At 40.0% G+C, this 24,538-nt stretch overlaps 1 protein-coding gene across 6 annotated transcripts in view; it reads left to right on the top strand.

Annotated features, from left to right (window-relative positions):
* The first annotated feature begins 527 nt into the window (after positions 1-527).
* The window catches only part of BIRC6 (baculoviral IAP repeat containing 6), a 316,937-nt gene continuing 292,926 nt past the window's right edge, over positions 528-24,538 (top strand). For all 6 annotated transcript variants that reach the window (XR_003568132.1, XM_027850508.1, XM_027850509.1 and 3 more), the window contains exon 1: positions 528-846. Coding sequence is in view for 5 of the 6 variants with exons in the window: in XM_027850508.1 (XP_027706309.1) it covers positions 528-846 (319 nt within the window). In the remaining variant the exon portion in view is untranslated. The remainder of the gene's footprint in view (positions 847-24,538) is intronic.

The raw sequence follows: 24,538 nt of genomic DNA, 5'->3' as shown, positions 1-24,538 counted from the left end.
GCTGACCTCTGTTTCCAGTCAGCTCTGAATCTATTAGCTATATGAAAACTTGGGGAGTCCAAGGAGGATGCGAGTCCAGGGGCCAGGGGAGCTTCGCCGCGCCACGATGCCACAGCCCTCCAGTGGCTGGCGGGAGTCCCGCCTCAGGCCGGCCGGCGAAGGCGCAGCAGAAGGCGTGAGGGTAGCCTGGGCCCCCGCCCCCATTCCCCCCCAACACGGAAAGAGGAGTTTGGCTCGCGAAGCAGGGTGGGGGTGGGGCCACGCGGTGGGAGGCTCGCTGAGCAATCTGGTAGCGAGGACTTGCGAGAGGAAGGGCACGCGGTGCGCGTGGCAGGCAGGGCCAGTTGTACGCATGCTTCGTCTGCCTTCCAGCCCTCTCCCACCCCACCTCCGGCACCGCCTCCCTTACCCCCGCGGGTCGCCGCGGCTCCCCGCTACTCCCTCCAGCCCCCTGACGTTCCTCGTGCGTGCCCGGCGCCCTGACTTCACTTCCGGCTAACGCTGCTCGGCCTGCCCCCTGGCCCCGGATGGTGACTGGCGGCGGCGCTGCTCCTCCCGGGACTGTCACTGAGCCGCTTCCCAGTGTGATTGTGCTGAGCGCAGGCAGGAAGATGGCGGCTGCCGCGGCCTCGGGCCCCGGCAGCTCCTCCTCGGCGGCGGCGGCCGGGGCCGGGGTCTCGGAGTGGCTAGTGTTGCGGGACGGCTGCATGCGCTGCGACGCCGATGGGCTGCATAGTCTCTCCTACCACCCGGCGCTCAACGCCATCCTGGCCGTCACCAGCCGCGGGACCATCAAAGTCATCGACGGCACCTCGGGGGCCACCTTACAGGCCTCGGCGCTCAGCGGTGAGTTCCGGGCGCCCCCGGCGGGGCCCCGGCCTCGGCGCGGGGAGGGGCCGGGCCGGGCTTCCGAGTGCCGGGGCGGGCACCGAGAGACAGGTCCCGGCCCTCCGGGGAAGGGGAGAGGCATGATTGGGGGAGGTAGCGGGCGGGCAGCGCCGAGAGGCGAGGCGAGGCCGGGCTCGGCCGAGGGCGGGGTGGGGGTGGGGGTTGGGATAGGAGTCTATTTTGGCGGCGGCTCCTGCTGGGAAGGAAAGGCCGGCCTGGAACCGGCGGGGAGTGGTGGTCGTAGGGGCTACCTTTGTGGGCCTCGGCCTTGGGCGGTGAACTCAGCTGGCCCTGCCAGTCTGGGGAGGCTCGGAGGAGGCCCCGGCGGAGCCCGTCTCGAGACGAGGCTGGGCCCGGGATGAAGGTGTTGGGTCCCGTGGAAGGGCGGAAGCAGCCGCCGCCGCCGCCGCCTCCGCCGTCCCTGGTTGATATGAAAGCGAAAGGGGTGTAAGACTGAGCCTGGTGCGGGCAGGCCGGCGGGGAGCCAGTTCCTCCGAGTTGAGGCTCCGGATGAGGGGCTAGGAAGAGCTCGGCTGCCCCGGGTTTCGTTTCCCGACCTTCCGCTCTCCTCCCTTCTCATTCTCTTTCTTTCCACTTCTCGGAGGGAGGGAGAAATAGGCGCCCTCAGGTGCAAAGGGCCTGCCCTTAGGGCTCCTCGGGTGGAGCGAGGAGTGGGTCGTGCCCTCTCTCCCCAGCCCCCCACAGGGAGGCATCGAGCTGGGCTGGATGCCACTCAAGTGGAGACCTTGCCCCCCTTGCTCCCTGTCTCCATCTCTTTCTCCCAGAGGCTAAAAACTTAGGATAAACAGAAGTGGGAATCTTGGCTCGCCTGGATTCTCGATTAGGTGAAATCACAGGGTTTTTTTTTTCTGTTTTTGTAATTTTGTGTACTGAGAGATGGTACTTTGAACTTATTAAGACTCCTGGAGAGAAGTTGGTGGGTGGGGGAGTAATTGACAGGCATGGTACCTTTTACCAAATGGTTGTGGGCCAAGCAATGTTTTAATGTGTACTCTTCTTCAAGTAGTATGTGTATCTAGCTATTTTAATGTTGTATCTCTTCTCTCAGCCTCCAAACAATAGAATGTAAAGTGCTTGAGAGGAAGTACTGATTTTACTTTTTTGTCTTTGTTATCTCCAGCTTCTGGCACAGTCCCTTGTTCGTAGTAGGTTCTTAATAAATGTTTACTGGATCAGATTAATATATATTGGGTCTAGCTTAATTAGAGTTGACATGAGGTATCCTTAGATTAGCAACCTTTTATATAAGAGTGGTTTTAGAGCTATAAATTGGGAGGCAATCCTGGTAAAGTGGGAAGCTTAATGAAGCATTTGGAGCCAGAGAAACCAGGCTCAAATTCCCGCACTGACAACTACCTATATGACCTTGGGCAAGTCGCTTAACCAGTTTGGGCCTCAGTTTGTTCAGCTGAAGAATGAGGGTTGGATTAGATAACCTACAAGGTCCCTTCCAGTGCTAAATTTGTGATCCTACAATATTAAATGAAGGATAAAGAGTTAGCACTGAAGTAGGTGAAGAGTCGTTTACTCCAGTGGTGTACATTTTATATATGTGTATGTATCGTAAAGGTTTGCAGAGCACCTTAGTCAATTCAAATCAACATGTATTTATTAAGTGTCCCTTACTTGTTACACATAGTGCTAAGCACTGGGGATTCAAAGAAAGGGGAAAAAAAACCCAAACCAACCCCCCCCCCCCAATCCCTGCTATCAGGGAGCTCACAGTCTAAAGGGAGAGACCACAAGCAAACAACTATGTACAAAGCTGTATCTACAGGATAGATTGGACATAGTCACAGATTTTACATAAGTAAAATCACTGTAACAATTTTATCTCATTTGATCTTCTCTAAAACCCTGTGAGGTTGGGGCTATTGTTAAACTCATTTAGCAGATGATGAAGCTGAGCTCAAAGAGGTCAAGTTACTTTCCCAGGTTTACACAGCTAGTGATTATCTGAGGTAGGATTTGAACTCAGACTTTCCAGACTTGCAAGTCTAGAGCTCTATCCAGTATGCCACCTAAGTGCCTCATAATTATAAGAAAATGACAGTAGTTTGTTTAGATATGAAAGAAATGAAAAAGGGCCAGTGATTAGGGTGACCTGTGTGAATTAGTGACTGAGTTTCTTCACTGTTTCTCAGTTAAAATTAGACTTGTCGTCAGGTGACTAGGCTAGATGCTTTCTTTAAGTTCCTTCCAGCTCTCGACCTATAATTTAAAAAAAAAAAGTATTTGCAGAGTATAAACCTGAGCAAAATCTAGAGAGTCAAGGGAAATATTGGTGTCTCGTTTGTTGAAGGGACAGGAGGGTTGTCCCATGTTTGTGGACACGCTCTGGGTCTAAAGTTGTGGTTGTTTGTTCTTTGTTCTCGAAGAGGACCATGACATCAGGAAGATGATGCCAGGACTTGCAAGTGAATTGGATTTAAGTGTCGGAGGGCTGTGCAAGGTCACCTGCCTCACTTTTTCCTCAGGAGTCATCTGGGTCCAGCGACAAGATATAGATTAAGACAGCTGGAGATGATCCCCAGGTCTACAGTCTTACCTCCAGAGAGGGTTGACAATTTTTTATTCTGTAGTTTAGTGGAAATTAGGAATTCAGGGTCCCAAGTGTATGAAATATGTAGTAGGCATTCCAGAAGGTTTAATAAATGAATGATCTTTGATGTAAATATTTGGGAGTAGGAAGGACTGCATAAGAGATGGGGAATACACCTTATTAATTATCTTGTATGGGTAGAAGAGAATTGAATCTTTGAGTCAGGAAGACCCAGGTTTCAAATCTAACTTTGGAAATTTAGTTGCAATGTAACTGTGGGAAGTTTATCCCCTGAACCTCAGTTTTCTCATCTGTAAAATGGGAATATTTGTAGCACCTACATTACAGAGTTGTGTATATCAAATGAGAAACTGTATGTATAGCACTTTGCAAACCTTAAAATGCTATATAAATGTCAGCTTATTTATAGGTATTAAAGTTTACTTGAAGTGAATGGAAAGAAGAGATCAGGGAGGAAAGAGTAGGTTGTGTGTGACTGGAGGCCACATTTAGGGTAAGTAATGTTTTTGGACTGTATCAAGATGGTTGGGGACACCTGAGGCATGCATGTGCTTGTACATAGGTGAGAGAAGAATATGTTTTCTGTGTATTTAACAAGAGAGTGTATGAATAAATGTGCTTTTTTTGAAAAGATGATGGAAATAGCAGTGAACCCCAAATGGCAGAAAAGTTTTGAGTATGTATACTCAAAAGTGTATTGTTTCTTTAATTGAAAATACTCCAGTTCTTTCAGAACTGTCTTAAACCACTAAATCAGCCACAAAGGTCATCCTAATCCTTATAATATTTACAATGACATTTCCTAAGTTGTCATTCTTACATGTTGCTGTATCATTAATAGACATACTCCAGTCTACCGTTTATTGGGAAAAGAATTGAAGGTCTGTAGTTTTTTATTTTGTAAGTAGCAATAACTAAAGTCTAAAATGTTTGTTTTTATACTTTTTGTAAATAGTAGAGATTAATGCTGAGGAGTCTGGGGAGTGAGTGCTTTAGGCAGATGTCAGTGTGTATAGAGGTATGGTATTTTTGTTCTGCTTAGGTTTCGGGTGGATAAAACTATTTACTTTCATTTGGTATTGGGTAAATTAGAGGTTTTTTTGTTGTTGTTGTTGTTTTTTGATGAGGCAATTGGAATTAAGTGATTTGCCCAGGGTCATATAGCTAGTAAGTGTCATGTGTCTGAGGCCGGATTTGAACTCAGGTCCTCCTGACTCCAAGACTGGAGCTCTATCTACTGCGCCAACTAACTGCCCCTAAATTAGAGTTTTATGATTAGAGAGTGGCCTATATTTGATTAAAACAGGTGAAAGTTGTAGGTGAGTATAGGACTACATTTATAAATGAAGTTATTGTAGTTGTGTACCCACGGATATTAGTGCATAAGCTTTTCGAAGATAGGAGCTATTTCTCCTTTATGTTTTCTTTTATACACACATATGTATGTATGTATGTATGTATATATGTATGTATGTATGTATGAGCATATTTATAGACTCTTATCAGGCCTTCAGCCCAACTTAGATTATGACACTTTAATGGTTGCTTACCTTGAGGGAAGAATGGATATGTTCTTTATTGGGCCCCACTATTATTTTGACTGCTTATTTCACTATAGCTTTACTTAATTCCAGGAGATTGGAGAAGATGCAAGTGGTAACCATTCAGTTCAATAGTATTTCAGTTAATAAACTTTGTGCCTACTTTTAGTAGATCTGGGGGAGATGCAAAAAAAGGCTTAATAGAGATGTGAGGGAAGTGCTTTGTGAAGTGTGTTATGCAGGGTCTGGAAGCGAATGGGGAGGAGAATCAGAGAAGCTTCCTGGAAGAGGCAGCATCTTTAGTCTTGCAATTAATGAAATTGGGGGGGAGTATATCCAGGACAATTTGATTGCAATGTAGTGTTTGGCAGGGAGTAATAGGCAGTAAGACTGGAGTTGTAGAGTAGTGCAAGATTATGCAGGGCTGAACTTTACTTGGGGGCCATTGGAAATGTTTGAACAGAAGAATGACATGACAGGATCTGTGCATAGGAAATGTACAGGTTATCCTTATTCTTTATCAATGGGAAGGATGGATTGGGGGGAGAGAAAGAACTGTTAGGATGCTATTGCATTAGTCTAGATGGATTGTTCAGTGGGACTTGAGGAAAGTGTAAATGGGAGGCAGTGTTGTTGAAGTAAATTCCAAGACTTGGTAATTTATATGAGATGAGAGAGGGAAGTAACTAATGTTTCCAATATGGGAGACTTGTGGTATCATGGAGAGAAATGATGAAGTAAAAATGAAGAACAAATGTTCAATCAATCATCAGGGATACAAAGACAAAATCAAAACAGCTTTGAATTTAGGAAATCTACAATCAAGTCAGGGAGATGTACATCTGTAGGTATAAACTGATGGATAAGTATAGTGGCTGGATCTATGATTTCATTGATGGGGGATGTCTCTTTATCAATGTAGGTTGATACTTTTTTCTGTAGTTTATAGTCTTAGAGAATTGCCATTGGCACTGAGAGATTAAGTGGCTTGCCCAGGGTTACTTACCAGTCAGAGGTAGGACTTGAATTGAACCCAGGTCTTTCTGAGTTGGAGGCCAGCTCACAACAGTAAATGAGTTTGTCTGACAATGTGTATAACGTTGTGCTCCCTGTAGTCTCCTGTCTCTATGGAGAGAGGAGATGTGTTTCATGTTCTATTCCTTGAGATCAAGATGGGTTATTAAAATTATTTAGAGTTTGGCTTCTTAGTGATTTTTTCCTACTTAGATTATTGTAATCATGTGTATTCTGATTTGCTTACTTTATTTTGTATTCTTGATGTTCTTTCCAGCTCTGGATCCATGATCCTATGAAAATAAATTTTCTCACTTTTCTCTTTTTCCTCATTTCTTATTGCACAATAATATTCTATTACTCTTATGTACCACAGTTCATTTAGCCATTTTCCAATTGATGGGTACCCATTTAGTTGCTACCACAAAAGTACTGCTGTAAATACTTTGATATAGATGAAATCTTTCTTTTCACCATTTTTGCTAATTTTCTGGATGTGAGGTGAAACTCAACTTGTTTTAATTTCTCTTATTTTTAGTGATTTAGAGCATGTTTTCATATAGTTATTGATAGTTTGCATTACTTTTGAATTCTGCATGTCCTTTCACCACTCATCAATTGGGGAATGGACTTACGCCTTAAATATGTGTCAGTTGCTGATATATCTTGGATATTAGGCTTCTACTAGTATTATTTGATGCAAATTTTTTTTGCCACATAATTTATCTTTCATCTATGTCAATTTTATTCTTGCAAAAACTTTAATTTTGTATGATTGCTGTAATCAATTTTTGTTTTATCTATCAATACGATTTTATTCAGTGCCTGTTATGTGCTCGGTACTGTTAGGTGCTGGGAATACAAGAATAAATGTGAGAAAGTTCTTGCCCTCAAGGAATTTATATTCTACTGATCAGGAGCAATATGTTCCCAGATAAGTAAATATGGCATATATACAAATAAATACAGTGACTTGGAGATGGAGGAGCACTACAGCTGACGATGAAGAAAGGCAGTTGAGCTGAGCCTTGAAGGAAGCTAGGGGTTCCAAGAGACAGTTGCAGAGACAGCGCATTCCTGGCATGAGGGACAGCTTATACAAAGGCATGGAAGTGGGAGGTGAATTATCTATATGGGAAATGGCAAGCAAGGGCACTTTAATTGGAGCCTAGAGTGAGGGAAGTGTTATGTAAAGCTTGGAAAGATAGGCTGAAGACAGATTATGAAAGGCTTTTAAACCAAGGAATTTTTATAATTTAGCCTAGAGGAAATGGGGAGCCATTGGAGGTAATTTAACAGAGGTCTTGTTATCCCCTTAATAAAAGGATTTGTTCTGTAAAACCTGGACTCAGTCAAAAGGCTGCACCCAAGGACCTAGAAGGCCACGTGTGGCCTTGATGCCTCAGGTTCCCCACCCCTGTTTTAGACCTTTGTCTTTGCCTCAGGAATGTCAGTTTGGTATAAGATGAATTGGAGAGAATGGAGACTGTTACAGGAAAAGCAGATGGTTGTATGGAGGCCAGTAAGAGGCTCTTGCAGTAGCAAAGGTAAGATGTGATGAGGTCCTAAACCAGAGTAGCTGCCAGAGAAAGGGATTGGTGTGAGACGTTGTACAGGTAGAGTTGTTGAAATGTCAAGACTTTGCAACTCTTTGGAGGGATAGTGGTGATGGTGAAGGAAGGTGAGAGTAAAGAGTTGAGGATGATGCCTAGATTGGTTCCTAAACCTGTATGTGTCAGAGACAGAACTTGAAGCTAGGTTTTCTTTACTCTAAGACCAACGCTGTAATCCCCTATGCTATTGAGACAGTTGAGATTATGCACCATAAATTTTAAGTGGTGGAAATTAGCATAATTTAGTGACTTTATTAGAGCTTTCTCCAAGCAGTAGGGTATGTATGTTTCTCAGGATTGGGGATCAGTAGGTCAGGAACAACTCAAGAGGGTGTGTGTATGTGATGTTCAGGTGATGAAGGGTTCTCAAATGGTAGCATTAAGTTGACAGACCTTATTCCCGTTTGCCAATTCATGGAAAGTAGAAGTCAACTGCTTCTTTATCCCAAAGCCTATTGAGAGAATTCCAACCCTTACCCAGTAAATACTTTATGAAATTGGGTTATTATAGTTCAAGTTCTTATCACTTCTCACTTAGACTATTGTAATAGCCTTTAATTGGTTTCCCTGCCTCAATTCTTTTCCTATTCCAATTCATTCCACCACTCAGCTACTAAAGTGATTTTTCTAAAGTGTAGATCTGACCATGTTATCCCCTACTCAATAAATTCCAGTGACTTTACTTATTTCTAGGATTGACTATAAAGGTCTGTTTGGCATTTAAAATTCTTAATAACTTGTCCCCTTCCTGTATAGTTCAAATCTTTTTATACTTTGTTATCCTCCATATACTATATAATCCATTCCTACTGTTGGTTTTGTTAGAACAGGATACTACATTTTCCATTTCTGTGCCTTTACACTGATTCTCCTTATGCCTGAAATGCTCTCCTTCCTCTCATTTTCCCTCTTCTCACTCCCTCTGCTTCCTCACTCTCGAACCCCTTTGCTTCCCTACCTTCCTTCAGTACAGCTCAGATTCCATTTTCTGCTGGAGTCCTTTCCAGTGCCTCCTAGTTGCCTAATGACTTCCTCTCTGAGATAACCTTTCATCTATTTTGTATACCTTGTGCATACTTCATTATTTATTTGTCATTTCACCCATTAGAATGTGAGTTCTTGGAGGGAAGTGCTTTTTTCCCCCCCTTTTATCCCTAATTCAGAAATTCTTAATTTTTCTGTGTCATGTATCCCTTTGCCAGTATGGTGAACTTCATGGACTCTTCAGAATATATATTTTTTTAAATTTCTAAACTTTAATTTTTATTTTAATTTTTTTATTTTTAGGCAGTTGGGGTTCAGTAACTTGCCCAGGGTCACACAGCTAGTAAGTGTGAAGTGTTTGGTCTGAGGGCAGATTTGAACTCAGGTCCTCCTGACTTCAGGGCCAGTGCTCTATCCACTGTGTCACCTAGCTGCCCCTCTTCAGAATATTTTTAAATGCATGAAATAAAGTACACAGGATTACAAAGGAAGCCAATTCTACTGAAATACATGTATTGATTTTGTTTTTAAGTTCATGGACCCTAGTTTGAGAACTTCTGTTGCTTAGTGTAGTACTGATCATGTTGTTGTTCAGTCATTTCAGTACTATTCTACTCTTTGTGACCTCATATTGGGTTTTCTTGGCAAAAATACTGGAATGGTTTGCCATTTCCTTCTCCAGCTCATTTTACAAATGAAGAAACTGAGGCAAATGGGGTTAAGTGACTTGCCCAGGGTCACATAGCTCATAATTGTCGGAGGCTAGATTTGAACTCAGGGTCTTCCCGATTCCAAGTCTGGAGCTTTACACCACCTGCTGCCATAATAAGAGCTTAATTAATATCTAATAAGAGCTTAATAAATGTATAATAACAGCTTAACAGATATTTGTTGACTTGATTTATTGAGAAATATTTTTTATAGATCAGTGGATGTTAGGGATTACTAATCTCTATAGGCTGAGACAGGGAGGATGACAGGTTTAGTACATTATACATAGACTAACTAAACTAAGGTTATGTAGGATAAGAGACTGCCTGGCTAGTGGTTAGAAAGATAGGCTCTAAGTCAGAAAGATCTGGTTTCAAGTCTTCTCTCTGACACACAGAATGGCTGTGTGACCCATTGCAAATTACTTCACCTCTCAAGGACCACAGGCAGCTTGCTAAGACGTTAGGTTACAAAACTGCCAAATCTGCATTGAAAAATTCTCTCTATTTTCTTACTAGGAAGTTTTCTACAGTGAGATGAACTCATATTTATGGACCAAAATAAAATTTATTAGTATATGCCTTCAGTGTGACTCTTTTATACTAGGGCTGCTATTGCCTGTTAGTTGGAGTCAGAACTGTTGATGTAGGGAATGGTGGTGATTTTCCCTTGGTTTTGTTGGTCAAAATTTCTGAGGATCTGAATGGTATTCTAAATCTGAGCCTTCTAAAAACTTTTCTCAACCAACTCTTCCAGTCTTTTATTTCATAATTGATCTCCACGTTGAACCCCACCTCTCAAACAAACTGGATCACTGATTGCCCCCAAATAAACTTTGAGAAAATTTGTTCAAGGTCATTCTTATCTTTCTTAAATACCTGTTACCCTGCTATCCACTCATTCAAATTCTGAGTAAAACCTCCCCTGCTTATCCCAGACTGTTATCATTTGAATTCCAGTAGTACCTACTTTTGGTAATTTTTTGTTTGCTAATTAATCTTTTTCACTGCCTTGTGATAACTATTATTCTTGTCTTGAACTCTTATTTATCAGTACCTTCTGGTCTCTTCAGACAAATTAACTTACCTCCTTTTATGAATTATGCACTCAAATTCAGCAGGTATTTCTACTGTGTGTCAAATTTAATTAGAATTTGAAGAATTTCATTGGATTTTTATTTAACTTGTTCATTTGTTGTCTTTCCATCTAAATTGTAAGACCTTTTATGATATGGACCTTGTCTTATGCTTCTTTCCATAGTGCCATGTACATAGTGTATAGTGGATAGGATTGCATATTAGCTGATATATAGTAGGTGCTTAATCCTTGTTGAATTGAATTGATTTGGTCTGTGAGCTTCCCATTACTTTGTAAAAGATTTACTTTTGATCTTTGAAACACCTCCCCCTCCTCCCATCTACTTAATTGCTCATATCATTAGCTATATCCTATATGCTTTTTATCATACCTAGGCAAATTTACTTGTCACCTGGGAATGATTCATGTGTCAGGCACTGTACAAGACTCTGGAGACAGAAAAATGAAACAGTCCCTACCTTTAAGGTTCTTATTTTCTACTGGGTGGAAACAACATGTACACACATAAATAAAAGGAAAATATATATAGATGTCCCAAAAGCCTTAGTGCAGTTTTAAGCTGCTAAAGCTTTAAATTACACTAAGACTTTTGGGACAACCTTTACAGATAAAATGCAAAGTAATGGGGAAGTTATTAGTATTAGTTATTGGTAGGTGGAATCAGGAAAGGCCCTCCTGTAGGAAGTGGCACTTGAACTTTCTTTTGAGGAAAAATAGGGATTCTCTAGGCAAAGATGAAGAGGGAGTCAAGCCAGCAAGTATTTATTAAGTGCCAACTATGTGCCAGGCTGTCTGCTAAGTACTATGGTTACAAAGAAATGCAAAAATAGCCCTTTCCCCTTAAAGAACTTACAATCTAATGGAGGAGACAACATGCAAACAATCATATGCAAACATGATCAGGAAAAGCTGGAGATGATTAACAGAGGGAAGACACTAGCATTAAGGGGGATCCAGAAAGGTTTCTTGAAGAACATGAGATTTTTAGCTGAGACTTGAAGGAAGCCATGGAAACCAAGGAGTTGAGGAGAGGATGAGGGACAGCAGGTGAAAATGCAGAGACTGGAGATGTAGTGTCTTGTGTGAGGAGGCTAGTGTCATTAGATCATAGATTACATGGAATGGGGGAGAGTAAGGTATAAGACTGGAAAGTAGGAAGGAGGCAGGTTATAATGATGTTTGATTGCCAAATAGTTGGGGTTTGGATGTGAGTGACATGGTCAGACCTACTCTTTAGAAAGATCACTTAACTGAATGGAGGATGAACTGGAGCGAGGAGAGATTTGAAGCAGGGAGACCAACTAGCAGGTTATTGCAAAGTCCATTTGTCAGGTGATAAAGGCCTATACCAGGGTGATGGAAATGTCAGAGGAGAGTAGGGGAGTATATGAGTGATATTGTGAAGGTAGAGAGTAGGGGAGTATATGAGTGATATTGTGAAGGTAGAAATGATAGGACTTAGCAGCAGATTGGATATGAGGGGTGAGAGAGAGAGAGAGTGAGTGAGTGAGGAGTTGAGGATGAAACCTAGGTTGCAAATTTGAATGACTGGGGAGGGTGGTGGTACCTTTGATAGTATTAAGGAAGTTGGGAAGAGGGAAGGCTTTTTTTGGGGAAAGATGACAAGGAAATTTGGGATCTGAATTGTGCTTGGGGCTAGATAAATAGATCTGAGACTCTGTCTTCATAGAGATGAATTTATAGTATTGATGAAATTACCAAGTGAAATAGTATAGAGGGACAAAAGAAGATGGTTTAGGACAGAACCTTGGGTTAGTGGATCAAGATCTAACAAAGAGGACTGACAGGGAAGAGTCCTACAGGTAGGAGGAGGAGAAGAAACAAGAGAAAAGAGTGCCACTGAAAACCTAGAGAGAAGAGAGTGCCCAGAAGAGTGTCAGAGGCTTCAGAGATATCAAGAAGGATGTGGATAGATAAAAGAACATTAGATTTGGTCATTAAGTGACATCAGTGGTAAATTTGGAAAGAAGAATTTTACTTAAAGGATGTGATATGGAACTAGACTGCTAAGAGTTAAGAGAGGGAGAGGAAAGGAAGTGGAGGCATCAGTTGTACATGGCCTTCTCAAAGACTTTAGCCAAGAAAGAGGGAGAAGAGAGAAAAGATGATAGCACGTAGGGGTGAGGGATTCACAGACTTGTTTGTAGGTGGCAGGAAAGCAGCCAGTCGACAGGAAGAGATTGAAGATAAATGAGGGTGGGTTTGATAGAGGGGGCGCTATTTGCTAGAGAAAATAGAATGGGGTCATGTGTGTCAGAGGTGTTTGCTTTGGCATAGCTTTTTGCCCATCTCTTCGTGAAGGCTGGAGGTGAAAGAGAAGATAGTGAGGGAAGGCATCTAAATGATGTGAGGAGGAAGGGAGAAGAGGGAGCCCTTGGTCAGTGGCCTCAATTTTTTTTTCACTAAGTATGAGGCAAGGTTCTAAGTGGCTCCAAACCTATGGACAGGGAGGTGGGGAGGGAAACCATGGCAGGTTTGAGGAGTGATGAAAAGTTTGGAAAAACTGCAATGGTGAGTGAATAGTGAATCAGTTAGAGTGATGTAAAAGGATTCCCTTGCTCAGCAAGCACCAGTTTGGAAGTATGTAACCTAAATTTGTGGAGAACCTACTCAGCACAGCTAAATGATTTTATCTAGCTTCATTTGGTAGCAGGAGAAGGGAAGTGAAGGAATGAAGGTAGAAGATAGTGGGAGTTATCCAAGCTAAAATTTGGCAGGGCAAGATTAGTGATTGGATAAGGGAGCAAAGGGACTTGAGAGTACAGGATAGCATAGAGTTAGACTGATTCACCAAGGGATTAAGATAGGGAAGGGAGGAGAGTGTAGCTAGTGTAGGGGTGATGACCTGGAAAACTACTGAGAGGTGGAGGGATTGAAGGTCATGTTGAATATGAAGAAAAACGGTTGATGGAATGATAAGAGATTATGATGAGATAAAGGAATTTCAAAGTTTATGAATGTGGAAGTTGAACATTTGTGAGTGATGGCAGGATCAAGAGTATGACCATCTCTGTGGGTAATCACGGTTGAGTAGGAGAGTTGATTAGGGAAAATGAATAAATTGAAGAATTGGGAAGTTAGGGTTTTTGAGGGAATATCAATTTGTGTTGGGGGAATATCAGTCAGTAAACATGTATTAAGTGTCTACTCTGTGCCAGACACTGTGGATATAAATAAAAAGAAAGACAGTCCCTGCCCTCAAGGAACTTAAAATCTAATGGGAGAAGACAGCACACAAAAGGAAGCTGAAAAGAGGGCAAGAAGGTACCTGGGATGGGGGTTGGGGGACAGGCAGGAAGAAATCCAAGCTGTGAGGAAAGGAAGAGAAGAATATCATTATGTATGTTAAAGGAACATCAGGTTTTCATGACACTGCTCTTTCTTGGTCCTCATCCTCCATGTAGAAACTCTCCTAGTCTCCTTTACTGGACCTCCATCCCCTGAGTGACTCCCCAAAGCTCAAGTATAAGGGTAGGAATTAGAGAGGAGAGAAAGACTGTGAGCCAGGCACTGAACTTGTAGAAGAAATAATAGTGTCCTGGAGGTTGGTACATTAATAGCTACTAGAATCTTGATTGGGTGATTAATAGGGATTGAATGAACCTCAATGCAGGAGAGGTTACTGAGTGATAGTGGTAGAAGGAGAGTCTGAAAGTGGGAGAGAGAAGTATTCTGATTCTTCCACCACAACTTGTATGAGTGAAACTGCACCCAGTGCTGGAAAGGATGGTGGGATAAGCTGTAAGGAGGGAGCCAGGTTTCGGGGAGTACAAGAAGAGAGAAGGAATGAGAAAGGAAGGTTTAAGATGAAAGCAAGTTTGTTGCCTATGGAGCAAGCATTCTAAGAAAGCTCAATGGGAAAGTTCAGTAGATCTGAAGTGGGGCATTGTAGGGATTGGGTAATTTTGATCTTGCTATCACCCATAAGTATTTGACTTTCATGTTCATGAATTCAGAAATTCTTTCATCTGATCATAAACTTTCATTATTCCATCTTTCCTGTGCCTTGTTGATCCCACTGAACCTGTTCTTCATCCTCAGTGAGATCTTCATTCCCTTCTTCCATCAGTCCTTTCCCTGGTCTTCACCCCTGCTGTGACCACACTCTCCTTCCTTCTCTGTCTTAACCCATTGCTGAACCAGTTCAACTCTACATAATGTTTTACTTTCTCTCAATTCTTTTGTCCTCCTTTCCGGTCTCTATTCATATCTTGTCAAATCCTAGACCTGGATTACTCTAATCATTTGCCTCCTTTGCTCCTAGGTGAAGCTGGAGGAAATCACAAAACCTAGTTACCTGATTGCACTACAAATTTATATTAATCTTATCTGAGTTGTGCCTTCACTACAGCAAGATAGTGCTTAACTCTTTCCCTACTTCTCCCCAATTAGTTTGCTACTCCAGAAGCAGCTGGCAGCACTGTGGATAGAGAGCTGGATCTGGAGTCTTGAAGAGTTTAAATCTAGCCTCACTTACTAGCTGTGTGATCCTGGGCAAGTCATTTAACCTCTGTTGATCTTAGTTTCCCCAACTGTACAATGGAAAATACAGCACTTATCTCCTAGGGTTGTTGTGAGGATCAATTGAGACAATATTTGTATGTCTTTTTGTATTAGTTATTTTGTTGTTTGTATTAGTCTTATTTGTATTAGTTATTTTGTTGTTTCCCTGGTTAGAATATGAGTTCCTTTGAGGTCAGGGACAGTTTTTACCTTTTTTAGTATCCTTGGTGTTTAACATATAGTAAGAGCTTAATGAATGCTTGTTGACTCATTTTCTGGGTTCAGGACACTACAACTTGTTATCACCTACCTTTACAAATGTATGTCATTGTTTCCCACTGCACACTTATATGTTAAGAGTCAAAATAGACAACTCTCTTTGAACTGCATTCCTTGTGAGTATAGTGGTGACAGAACTTTGGACTAAGCCATGTGGTCTAGTTTAAAGAAAATGGAATGTTTATTAGACAGGAGAGCAAATTTAAAGGGAGTGTGATAACTTTCTTTAAGTGTCTAAAGGGCAGTCCTTTAGAAGTAGGGTTAGACATTTTTCTACTTGGCCCCACAGTGCAAAACTAGAAATAGAGGATGCACACTGGGAAACTGATTTAAGGTTAACATAAGGAAAAACTTCTAATTAGAGCTCTCAAAAGGTGAAATATACTGGCATGGGAGGCAATGGGTTCTCATGCATTGGAGGTTTTCACATAGAAGTTAGATGATCAGTTGTCAAAGGTGGGATTCTTTTTTTCTGATCTGGTTTAAACTAGATAACTATTGAAATTCCTTCCATCTTTGATATTCTGTGATTCCATAGTGTTTTATGATGGGCCCAGGGGTGAGAAACCTGTGTCCTCGAGGCCACATGTGGCCCTTTAGGTCCTCAAGTGAGGTCCTTTGACTGAATCCCAACTTCACAGAACAAATCTCCTTAATAAAAGGATTCAGTCAAAGGGCCACACTTGAGGACCTAGAGGGTCACATGTGGTCTCAGGCTACAGGTTCCCCACCCCTGGGTTAGACTGTTTTAGTTTATAAAGATGGTAAGGAGGTATCAAGCAAACTATTTGGTATCAAAGGAGTGTTTGCTGTATGTATTTGTATGTATTGCTGTGATTTCTTTAATTAGTAACATTTGGACTATATGGATCATATTGTTCTTAAAATAGACTATATTCTCCCCCCTTCCCCATTTAGTTTATATACAACAGGGAACCCTGTGATCTGTGCCTTTTTTTTTTTAATTGATACAGCTTTCCTTCCATAAGAATCTGGTTTTAGGGAGTTGGCCTACATATAGATCAAGATATTGACCTTAGATATATAACTTTATAATCCATCGTTAGTGTCAGTATTTAACTACATAAAAATATTTGTGTATGAATCAACAGTCAATAATTTCTTAAGTTGCTACTTTTGGTAGGCATTGTGCTAAGCCCTGGGGATACAAAGAAAAAAAAAGAATTGATTTTGTCCTCAAGGGGCTTCCATTCTGTTAGATAAAACAACATATTTGTTGTTGTTTTGTTGTTCAGTCATGTCCACCTCTTCATGACTATTCTATTCTTCACTATCTCCTGAAGTCTGTCCAAGCTCATATTATTTGCTTCCGTGACATATCTCTCTCATCCTCTGCCAACCCCTTCTCCTTCAATGTTGTCATTTTTTCCCTCCAAATATACTGCTCTTCTTATCCTGCTTTTCCCATGTAAGCACTGATTTTTTATTGGAAAGTCGGATATAGTGACTAGAAATGAAGCAAAATGTGGCATTGACAGGCATTTTTATTAAGTGGTCACTAAGTATCAACCAGCATTTATTAAATTCATATGCCACAGGAACTGAATCAGGGATACAGAGTATAAAAAAACCAAAAAACAGACCCTGCTCTCCAGGAGCTTTGATTCTAATTGGGAAGACATATATGGTACATAAAAAGCACTGTAGATAAAAAGACAAGGTGGTACTTGAGCTGAATCTTGAAAGAAGCCAAGGATTCTAAGGACTTGGGTATGGAGAGCATTCCAGGCATGAGATAGGCAGTGCAAAGGCATCAAAATGGGAAATAAAGCAGTGTGTGTGAAGAACAACAGGTAGACCAGTGTAATTGAACCATAAAATGCTTGAAGGGGGATGAATGTATAAGAAGATTAGAAAGATAGGAAGGGGCCAGGTTGTGAAGAGTTTAAATGCCAAACATAGGAATTTGTAATTTATACAGGAGGTAATAGGGATTCATTGGAATCGATCGAGTTTGAGGTTGTCATGGGTCAGATCTTTGTTTTAGGAAAATTCACTTTGACAGGAGAGCTGGAAGATGGTTTGGAGAGGGGAGAGATTTGAAGTATGGAAACCAGTTAGAAGGCTATTTGCAATAAATAGTCCAGGTGAGAGGGTTTGTACAAGGGTGGTAGCTAAGTGAGTGGTGAGACAAGGATGTATATGAGAAATTTTGGGAAGGTAGAAAAGATAAGACTTGACAATAACTTGGATATGTGAAGTGAGTGCAGGTGAGGAGTTGAAGAAGTTGAGAAACTGAAGTTGCAAGCTTATTTGCTTGGAAAGATGGTGATGCTCTCAGCAGTAAGAAGGGAGAGTTCGATGACATGATGGGTTTCTATAAAAGATAGTCTGTTCTGTTTGAGCTGCATATGGGACATCCATTTCAAAATGTCCAATTAACAGTGGGGAATGTGGATCTGTGGTTTAGGATAGGTAGGATAGGTGGGGGGAGGTAGTTTCTTTTACATATAATACCTCACACTCTTGCTGTAGAGATCAAGAAAATTTTTTTTTTTAAAATTTGGTACCTATCAAGCTTCTTATGTTCTTTATATACGTAAGGATGTACATAGGATGGAGACTAGGACTGGATATAGATCTGGAAATCACGCATAGAAATGACATCTACATATAATATGTAATATAGTCGTATGTATAGTGTGAAGGGCAATGAATTTGGAGTCAAGACTTTCTTCTGGCTAACTGTCTTAGTTAAGTCATTCAACCTCTTAGTGCCTGAAGCACTAAATATTGCAAAATATGGTATGTATCAATTGTGGATGACTTCCAAATCTGCATCATCAGAATATATTTCTACACTGAGAATTCTCTTTACTCTCTGGGCAAAGAATCTTTTTACTCTGCTCTTATGTGACATCAGTGAAGTCCAAACTCATTGAGTTCTTGAGGTATTTCAGCTGTTTGATCAGGCTCACAAATGGTGTCTTCTAAAAAAAAAAGACAGGGAAAACAGATTAGGTAAGCCTCTGTAGTTCTAATGAAGTAGGTCAAATTCTGATAACCACATCACCTCTGTCTAAGTGATGGAAAACATTCTTCCAACTGTAACTTAAATACTTAGGGAAAACAAAGTCTTCTTATAAGTACTATAGTTACTAAAATTATAAACTGTTCAGATTCAACCAAATTTTGATGCCAATGAGCTCTTAATGCCTTTTCATTCATTCAATTAGTTATCTTCGTCTTCCTGAAACTACTTAGTATAATGTAAGAAGGAAATTTCTGCAAGGAAATATCAGTAAAATTATTATGTTCCAGACGTTCCTTCATTTCTCTCCCTCCCGTATAGTAATGTTGATTGGGCTGTGTGAATGGTATAGTAAGCACTTTGGCTCTACACTTTTAAAAAAAAGCAATTATGATAAAACTTATTACAGTCTCATTTAGATATTATTCTCTTACATTGTATATGGGCAGGTAGCTGCTTAGTGGATAGACTATTGGTCCTGAAATCAAGAAGACCCGGATTCAAATACAACCTCACTTACTAGCTATGTGACCCTGGACAAATCATTTAACTTCTATCTGCCTCAGTTTTTTTAACTGTAATGTAGAGATTATAATAGCATCTACTTTCCAGGGTTGTTGTGAGGATCAAATGAGATAATATTTGCAAAGTGAGGTAGCAAGGTGGCACAATGGATAGATGCTGGGCTTGAAGTCAGGAAGAATTGAGTTTACATACAAGGTAGACATTTAGTAGCTGTTTAATTTGGGACAAATTTCAACTCTGTCTCAGTTTACTGAATTGTACAGTGAAGATAATAGCACCTGTTTCCTAGGGTTGCTGTAGGATAAAATGAGATAATATTTCTAAAGTGCTTAGCATAGTGTCTGGCACATAGTAGTAGGTATTTAATGAATTCCTTTCTTCCTTCCTTCCCTCTGTCTGTCCCTCCCATCATGCTTTGTGTTACACATTTTATGGGAAGAAAATTGATCTTGGATTCTGAAATTAAACATTACATGCCCAGAAGTATGTGTTTGCTGTTGTGCACATTGGCTGTCATCAGTGGGGTTTTTTTTTTGGACAGTGTTCATAGGATCATAGGTTTAGAGTTGGGAGCAACCTTAGAGACTGTTGATTCTAACCTCTTAATTTCATTTCACAAATGAAAAACATGGAGGCTAAGAGATTATGACTTGTCCAGGGTAACACAGATAATAAGTGTCCTTGTGCTGGATTTAAACTCAGGATATGTAGCCCAGTGCTATATCCATTTCACCACCTAGCTGCCTAACAAAAAAAGTACTTCACACAGGACTGAATGTGAAGTACATAAATAACAGCTCTGCTAAATAGAAAACAAAGTGAAAGTGAGACAAGAGCAATAAGCTTAGCTTCATGTCCTATACCTTAGGGTGTCTGCTACAAAAAAGTCAAGCTCTGCTCAACTCCAGTTCTTATAACTGGTACCAACATTTAACTATTTATATTTATTTTTATTTTTATTTGGAGAATGGAAAAGGAGGCACAGAAGTGCAATGAAATCAACCAGTTAGTAAACGTTTATTAAGTGCCTACTATATGCTAGACACTTGCTAAGCTCTGGGGATACAAAAACGCAAAAGATGCTCTCTGCCCTTAAGGAACTTACAGTCGAATGGGGGAGATAGCAGACAGATATATACAAAGCAATCTATATGTAGGATAAATAGGACAAGTTAACATATGGAAGGCACTTTAATTAAGAGGAATTGGGAAAGACTTCCTGTTAGTTGAGACTTAGTAAATCATTATGAGTTAGGAATATGATGTGTGATATTGTTATGTCAGAGAACTTTAGTTTGAATTCTGTTGTTGGATACTTCGTGCTTGTATGACTTTGGAGAAATCACTTCTCTAGGCCTTAGTTTCTTCCATCTTTAAAGGGAATTGGAATGGGTGATTTTTAAAGTCCCTTCTAACTCTAAATCCTGTGATCCTGTGTCTAAAAAAATCCAGATAGGAAAAATCCTTTTAGACTTTTGGTGCTTTGATAGCTATGTTTAAACAAATTTGGTGCTTTGATAGCTATGTTTAAACAAATTTGTATTCTATAGTGATCAGACAGTGGAGGCTATCTATTGAGATCTGATAGCTGCCTGAAAAGGGCAAATGTGTCATCCATGGGGCACATGGACAGATACATTCTTAACACTAACCTCAAAGCACTGAATGTTGTGACACCAGAGTGGTATTAAGTAAATCCACTTGAATAATGGTTTGGTAATCAACGTGGACTAGAACAGGAGTTTATAACCAATATCTTTAGAGATGTTCTGGAAGATAATTTTTGCTCAGTTCTTAGGTTGAAATTCTCATGCTAGGGGATGCTATCACATTGATTATAAATCTGTTTTGAACTTCCTGAGGAATATGCCATGATTTTGGTTTTAAATATAGTACTTATAATAAGTTTTGCTGACTACTTTATATTTTTTCGACTTCTATGTATTGATATGAAAAATGTTACGAGCTCTGTCTTCATCAGCTGGCTCCCACTTATTTCTCTCTCCTTATCTCCCCTGTTGAACACCATTTGCACCAGCTAAGATTTCCCTTTATCTCTTGAATGGACTGCACACAATTCCTATCTCTGGTAACAGTGATTTCTCCCTCTACAAAACTTTGATAGCACTTACTCTGTGTGTGTGTGTGTGTGTGTGTGTGTGTGTGTGTGTGTATTTCATCAAGTATTTATTGTATATTTCCCAGCAGGGTGGTTTTTTTTTTTAATGTATAAAGAACATTCTAAGAGTGGTCTCACCATAAGATGTTCTAAACTTAGTTCTATAATATTACTAATGCTCAAGTATTGTTGGAATTTTTCTTTTAGAAATAGAGATGTTCTAAACCTCTATAATATTAACAATACTAAAGTATTGTTGGAATTTTTCTTTGGAAATACTTTCAGCTTGAGTGTAGAAGAAAACATGTTTAATAGTCAACCTTTGATTTTGGGAAAATTATGTTACCTTATTAATTAGTAGGATAGGCAGTATAGCATAGTGGATATGATACCGAACTTTGAGTCAGGAAGGCCTTGATTCAGATTCTACTTTAGACACTAGCTGTGAGACCCCGGGCAGTTCACTTAACTGACAGCCTCAGTCTGTCGGTGAGGGCATTGGATTTGTTGGCTTCTAAGGTTCTTTCCAGCTCTAAATCTGTCATCTTGAGATCCTAGGACCTAGCTTGATTATCTAATAAGGTTAACAACAATTGGGTTATTACAGGTGATATATTTTTCATGATTTTATTAGTGTAAGTCCACTCCCCACCATAGGAATTTGGAATTCCTCTATGCTTTAATAGAAGGTTTTAATGAATTGTAGTTGAAAAAAATCATCACCTGAACTAGGTAGTCCTCTCATTTCTGCTTGTGTTTGAAGTCTTTCCAGTTTGGTAGGATCTTTTTGAGCTTTGCATTCATCTGGCTCTGGCATGACCATCTAGAAAACTCTTATGTCACCTTGATGCTAAAGTAAGATATTGGAATGGGACATTAGTAGCTGGGTAATGGTGGTTACATCATTGGAGTCAGTCAGAAGAGCTAAGTTTGAATCCTATGTCAGATATTTGCTACCTGTGTGACTCTGGACAGGTCACATCACCTCTCAGTTTCCTCATCTGTAAAATGGGAATAATAGTAATGCTTACCTCATGAGATTATTGTGAGTCTGAGGTACCATATGCAGAGCACTTTGTAAACCTTTAAAGTACTGTGTAAATTCAAATATTATTAATTTTGACTATAAAAATCAAGTTTACTCTGAAAGGAAGAGTTTGTTATTATTGAGGTTATTCAAAAGATTTCTTCAACCTCTGAAGGCAAAAGAGGAGCTGCAGAAAAATTCCATTTGGGTAACAGCATTATTGGAATCAAGCGTACAACTTGTGAAGGTGTCTTTTGATTTTGAGAACAGCCATTTGGATAAGTTTATATTTACACATATATTCATATTACCTTATATGCTGTCACCCAACTAGATGCAATTTTCTTGGAGGCAGCAGCAGATAAGAGTATTGAACTTATAGTTCTGACGTCTTGAGTTCAAATCAAGCCGTAGACACTTACTAGGTGTGTGGCCATGGGCAAGTCGCTTAATATCTCTGTGTTTCAGTTTTCTCATCTGTAAAATGGAGATAATAATAGCACCTAGCTTTCAGGGTTGTTGGATAAAATGAGATATTTGTAGACCTTTGCAAACCTTAAAGTGCTATGTAAATGCAAATTGCTGTTATTTTTATAGCAGGATACATCTCTTGCTAGCACAGTGTTTTTCACATAGTGTTGGAATATTTGTTAATAATATAGTAAAATTGCTGGAATGGAAAATATATGCATAGCTTGTATGTAGGGTAATTCAGATTAGTTGGGATATTTGGAAGAAAAAGTTTAGGGATGATAACTCTTTACGAAACATACACTCAAATCCATCACAAATTTGTTCCGTGTCTGCTGTGTATAAGACAGAAAGCAGTCAGACATTCTGGATAGAGGATTGTAGACAGGAAAACTTGAGTTCAAGTTCTATCTCTGACACAAAATGACTGTATGATCATAGGCTACTTACTTAACATTTCAATTCCTGAAGACACTTGAATGTTACATGTGAGATACAAATTTGCGAGGAGGGGAGGGCATTTCTATCACATGAGGTCCCCTCACTGATGAAATCAGTTATGTTCTCCACTCTCTCCCTTCTCCCTAAAAAGTGTTTGACCCATTGTACTTTCTGAATACATTGTACCAGAAAGTTTTAAAGGATATTTTATTGTCTATTTCCATTATAAAGTAAGAATTATAAATTCCCAAGTGGAGCCTATCTTTGCTATTAGCACCTGCTCTTCCCCAGACTAATTTCTCCAATAATTACTCCAGTGATGAGTAAGGGAAGTGAGAATATTTCATACACTTGTAGATTCTGGAACTGTTTCCTGTATTTTATTTTATTATTTCTGTTGTCTGATCTAAGTGGCCATTCTTTTCTAGTAGAGGTTGCTATGTAACTAGTATTTTAAGATGAAAAAAAAATATAGCCTTTAGATTTTTTGGTAGTCTGTTGCGCTCTGTAAACTTCAGATTCTGTAAAATACTTAAAATGGAGCATACATTGTATTAGATTGGAGTATTTGGATTGTGGAGTAGTTATCTACACTGGATATATTCTTTTTGTACATAGTTTATTTGCATGTTGACTGTCCCATTATCATGTGGCCTTCTTGAGGACAGGAACCTTTTTTTTTTTTAATTAAATTTAATTTTTTTCAATCAGTGAAAATCCACAATCTCTCTTCTCCTGCTATTGAGAACAAAAGAAAAACAAAACCCATTACAAACATGTGTAGTCACACAAAACAAATTACCATGATGATCATGTCAGTCACTCTACAAACATTAGGTGCCTACTGTGTGCCAGGCACTGTGCTAATTGCTGGGGATACAAAGAAAGGCAGAAGACAGTCTCACTGCTCAGGGACATTCTAGTCTAATGGAGAAAGACAATACATAAAAAGAAGCTGAAAAAAGGGAAGGAGGGTGGGGATGGGGAGGGGAATGATGAAGTCCTTGCATCCAGGTAGGAAATGATGAGGTATCTGCCCTGGGTTCTCTCTTAAAAATAGAGAATCTAGGAGGGGGTCTTGAGGCAGTGGGTAATCAGAGTTGATTTGATCTTGTGAAGTTTCTGGAAACCATGGTTAATCAATAAACATTTATTAAGTGCCTACTATATTTTAGGCACTATGCTAAGTGTGAAGATACCAAAAGAGGCATGGGGAAATCCAAATGTTCAGCCAGGTGGAAAGTTTACAAATGTTATCTGTCTCATTTTGCTCTCTGAGTCTTTTACCTCTTTAGCAGGAGGTGGGTAGCATGTTTCATCATGAGTCCTGTGGAATATTGGATGTTCCTAAGTGTTTGTTTTTGTGTTTACATTATTGTCTTCAGTGTATAGCTTATTCTGTTGGTGCTGCTTATTTTACTCCTTATCTTTTCTTGCAAATCTTCTGAGGTTTTACTGAAACTATCTCTTTCACAATTTCTTATAGTAAAATAATATTCCATATTATTGATATATCATAACTTGTTTGGCCATGCTTTCAGTTAATGGATACTCCCTTAGCTTTCCTCTTATTACCACCTCAAAAGAGATATAAAAGTTTTTGTATAAACTTAGAGTCTGTTTTGCTTAGTTTTAATCTCTCCCTTAAACTTCATTTCCTTTAATTACTCCTTCTTCCTTTTCCCCATTGCCCTCCTATTTCTCTGTTGAATGAAATGTATTTTTGT

Source organism: Vombatus ursinus, unplaced genomic scaffold (assembly GCF_900497805.2).
Source record: "Vombatus ursinus unplaced genomic scaffold, bare-nosed wombat genome assembly UNPS02009062.1, whole genome shotgun sequence".
Lineage (NCBI taxonomy): Eukaryota > Metazoa > Chordata > Mammalia > Diprotodontia > Vombatidae > Vombatus > Vombatus ursinus.
This window is presented reverse-complemented; position numbering and strand designations above follow the sequence as displayed.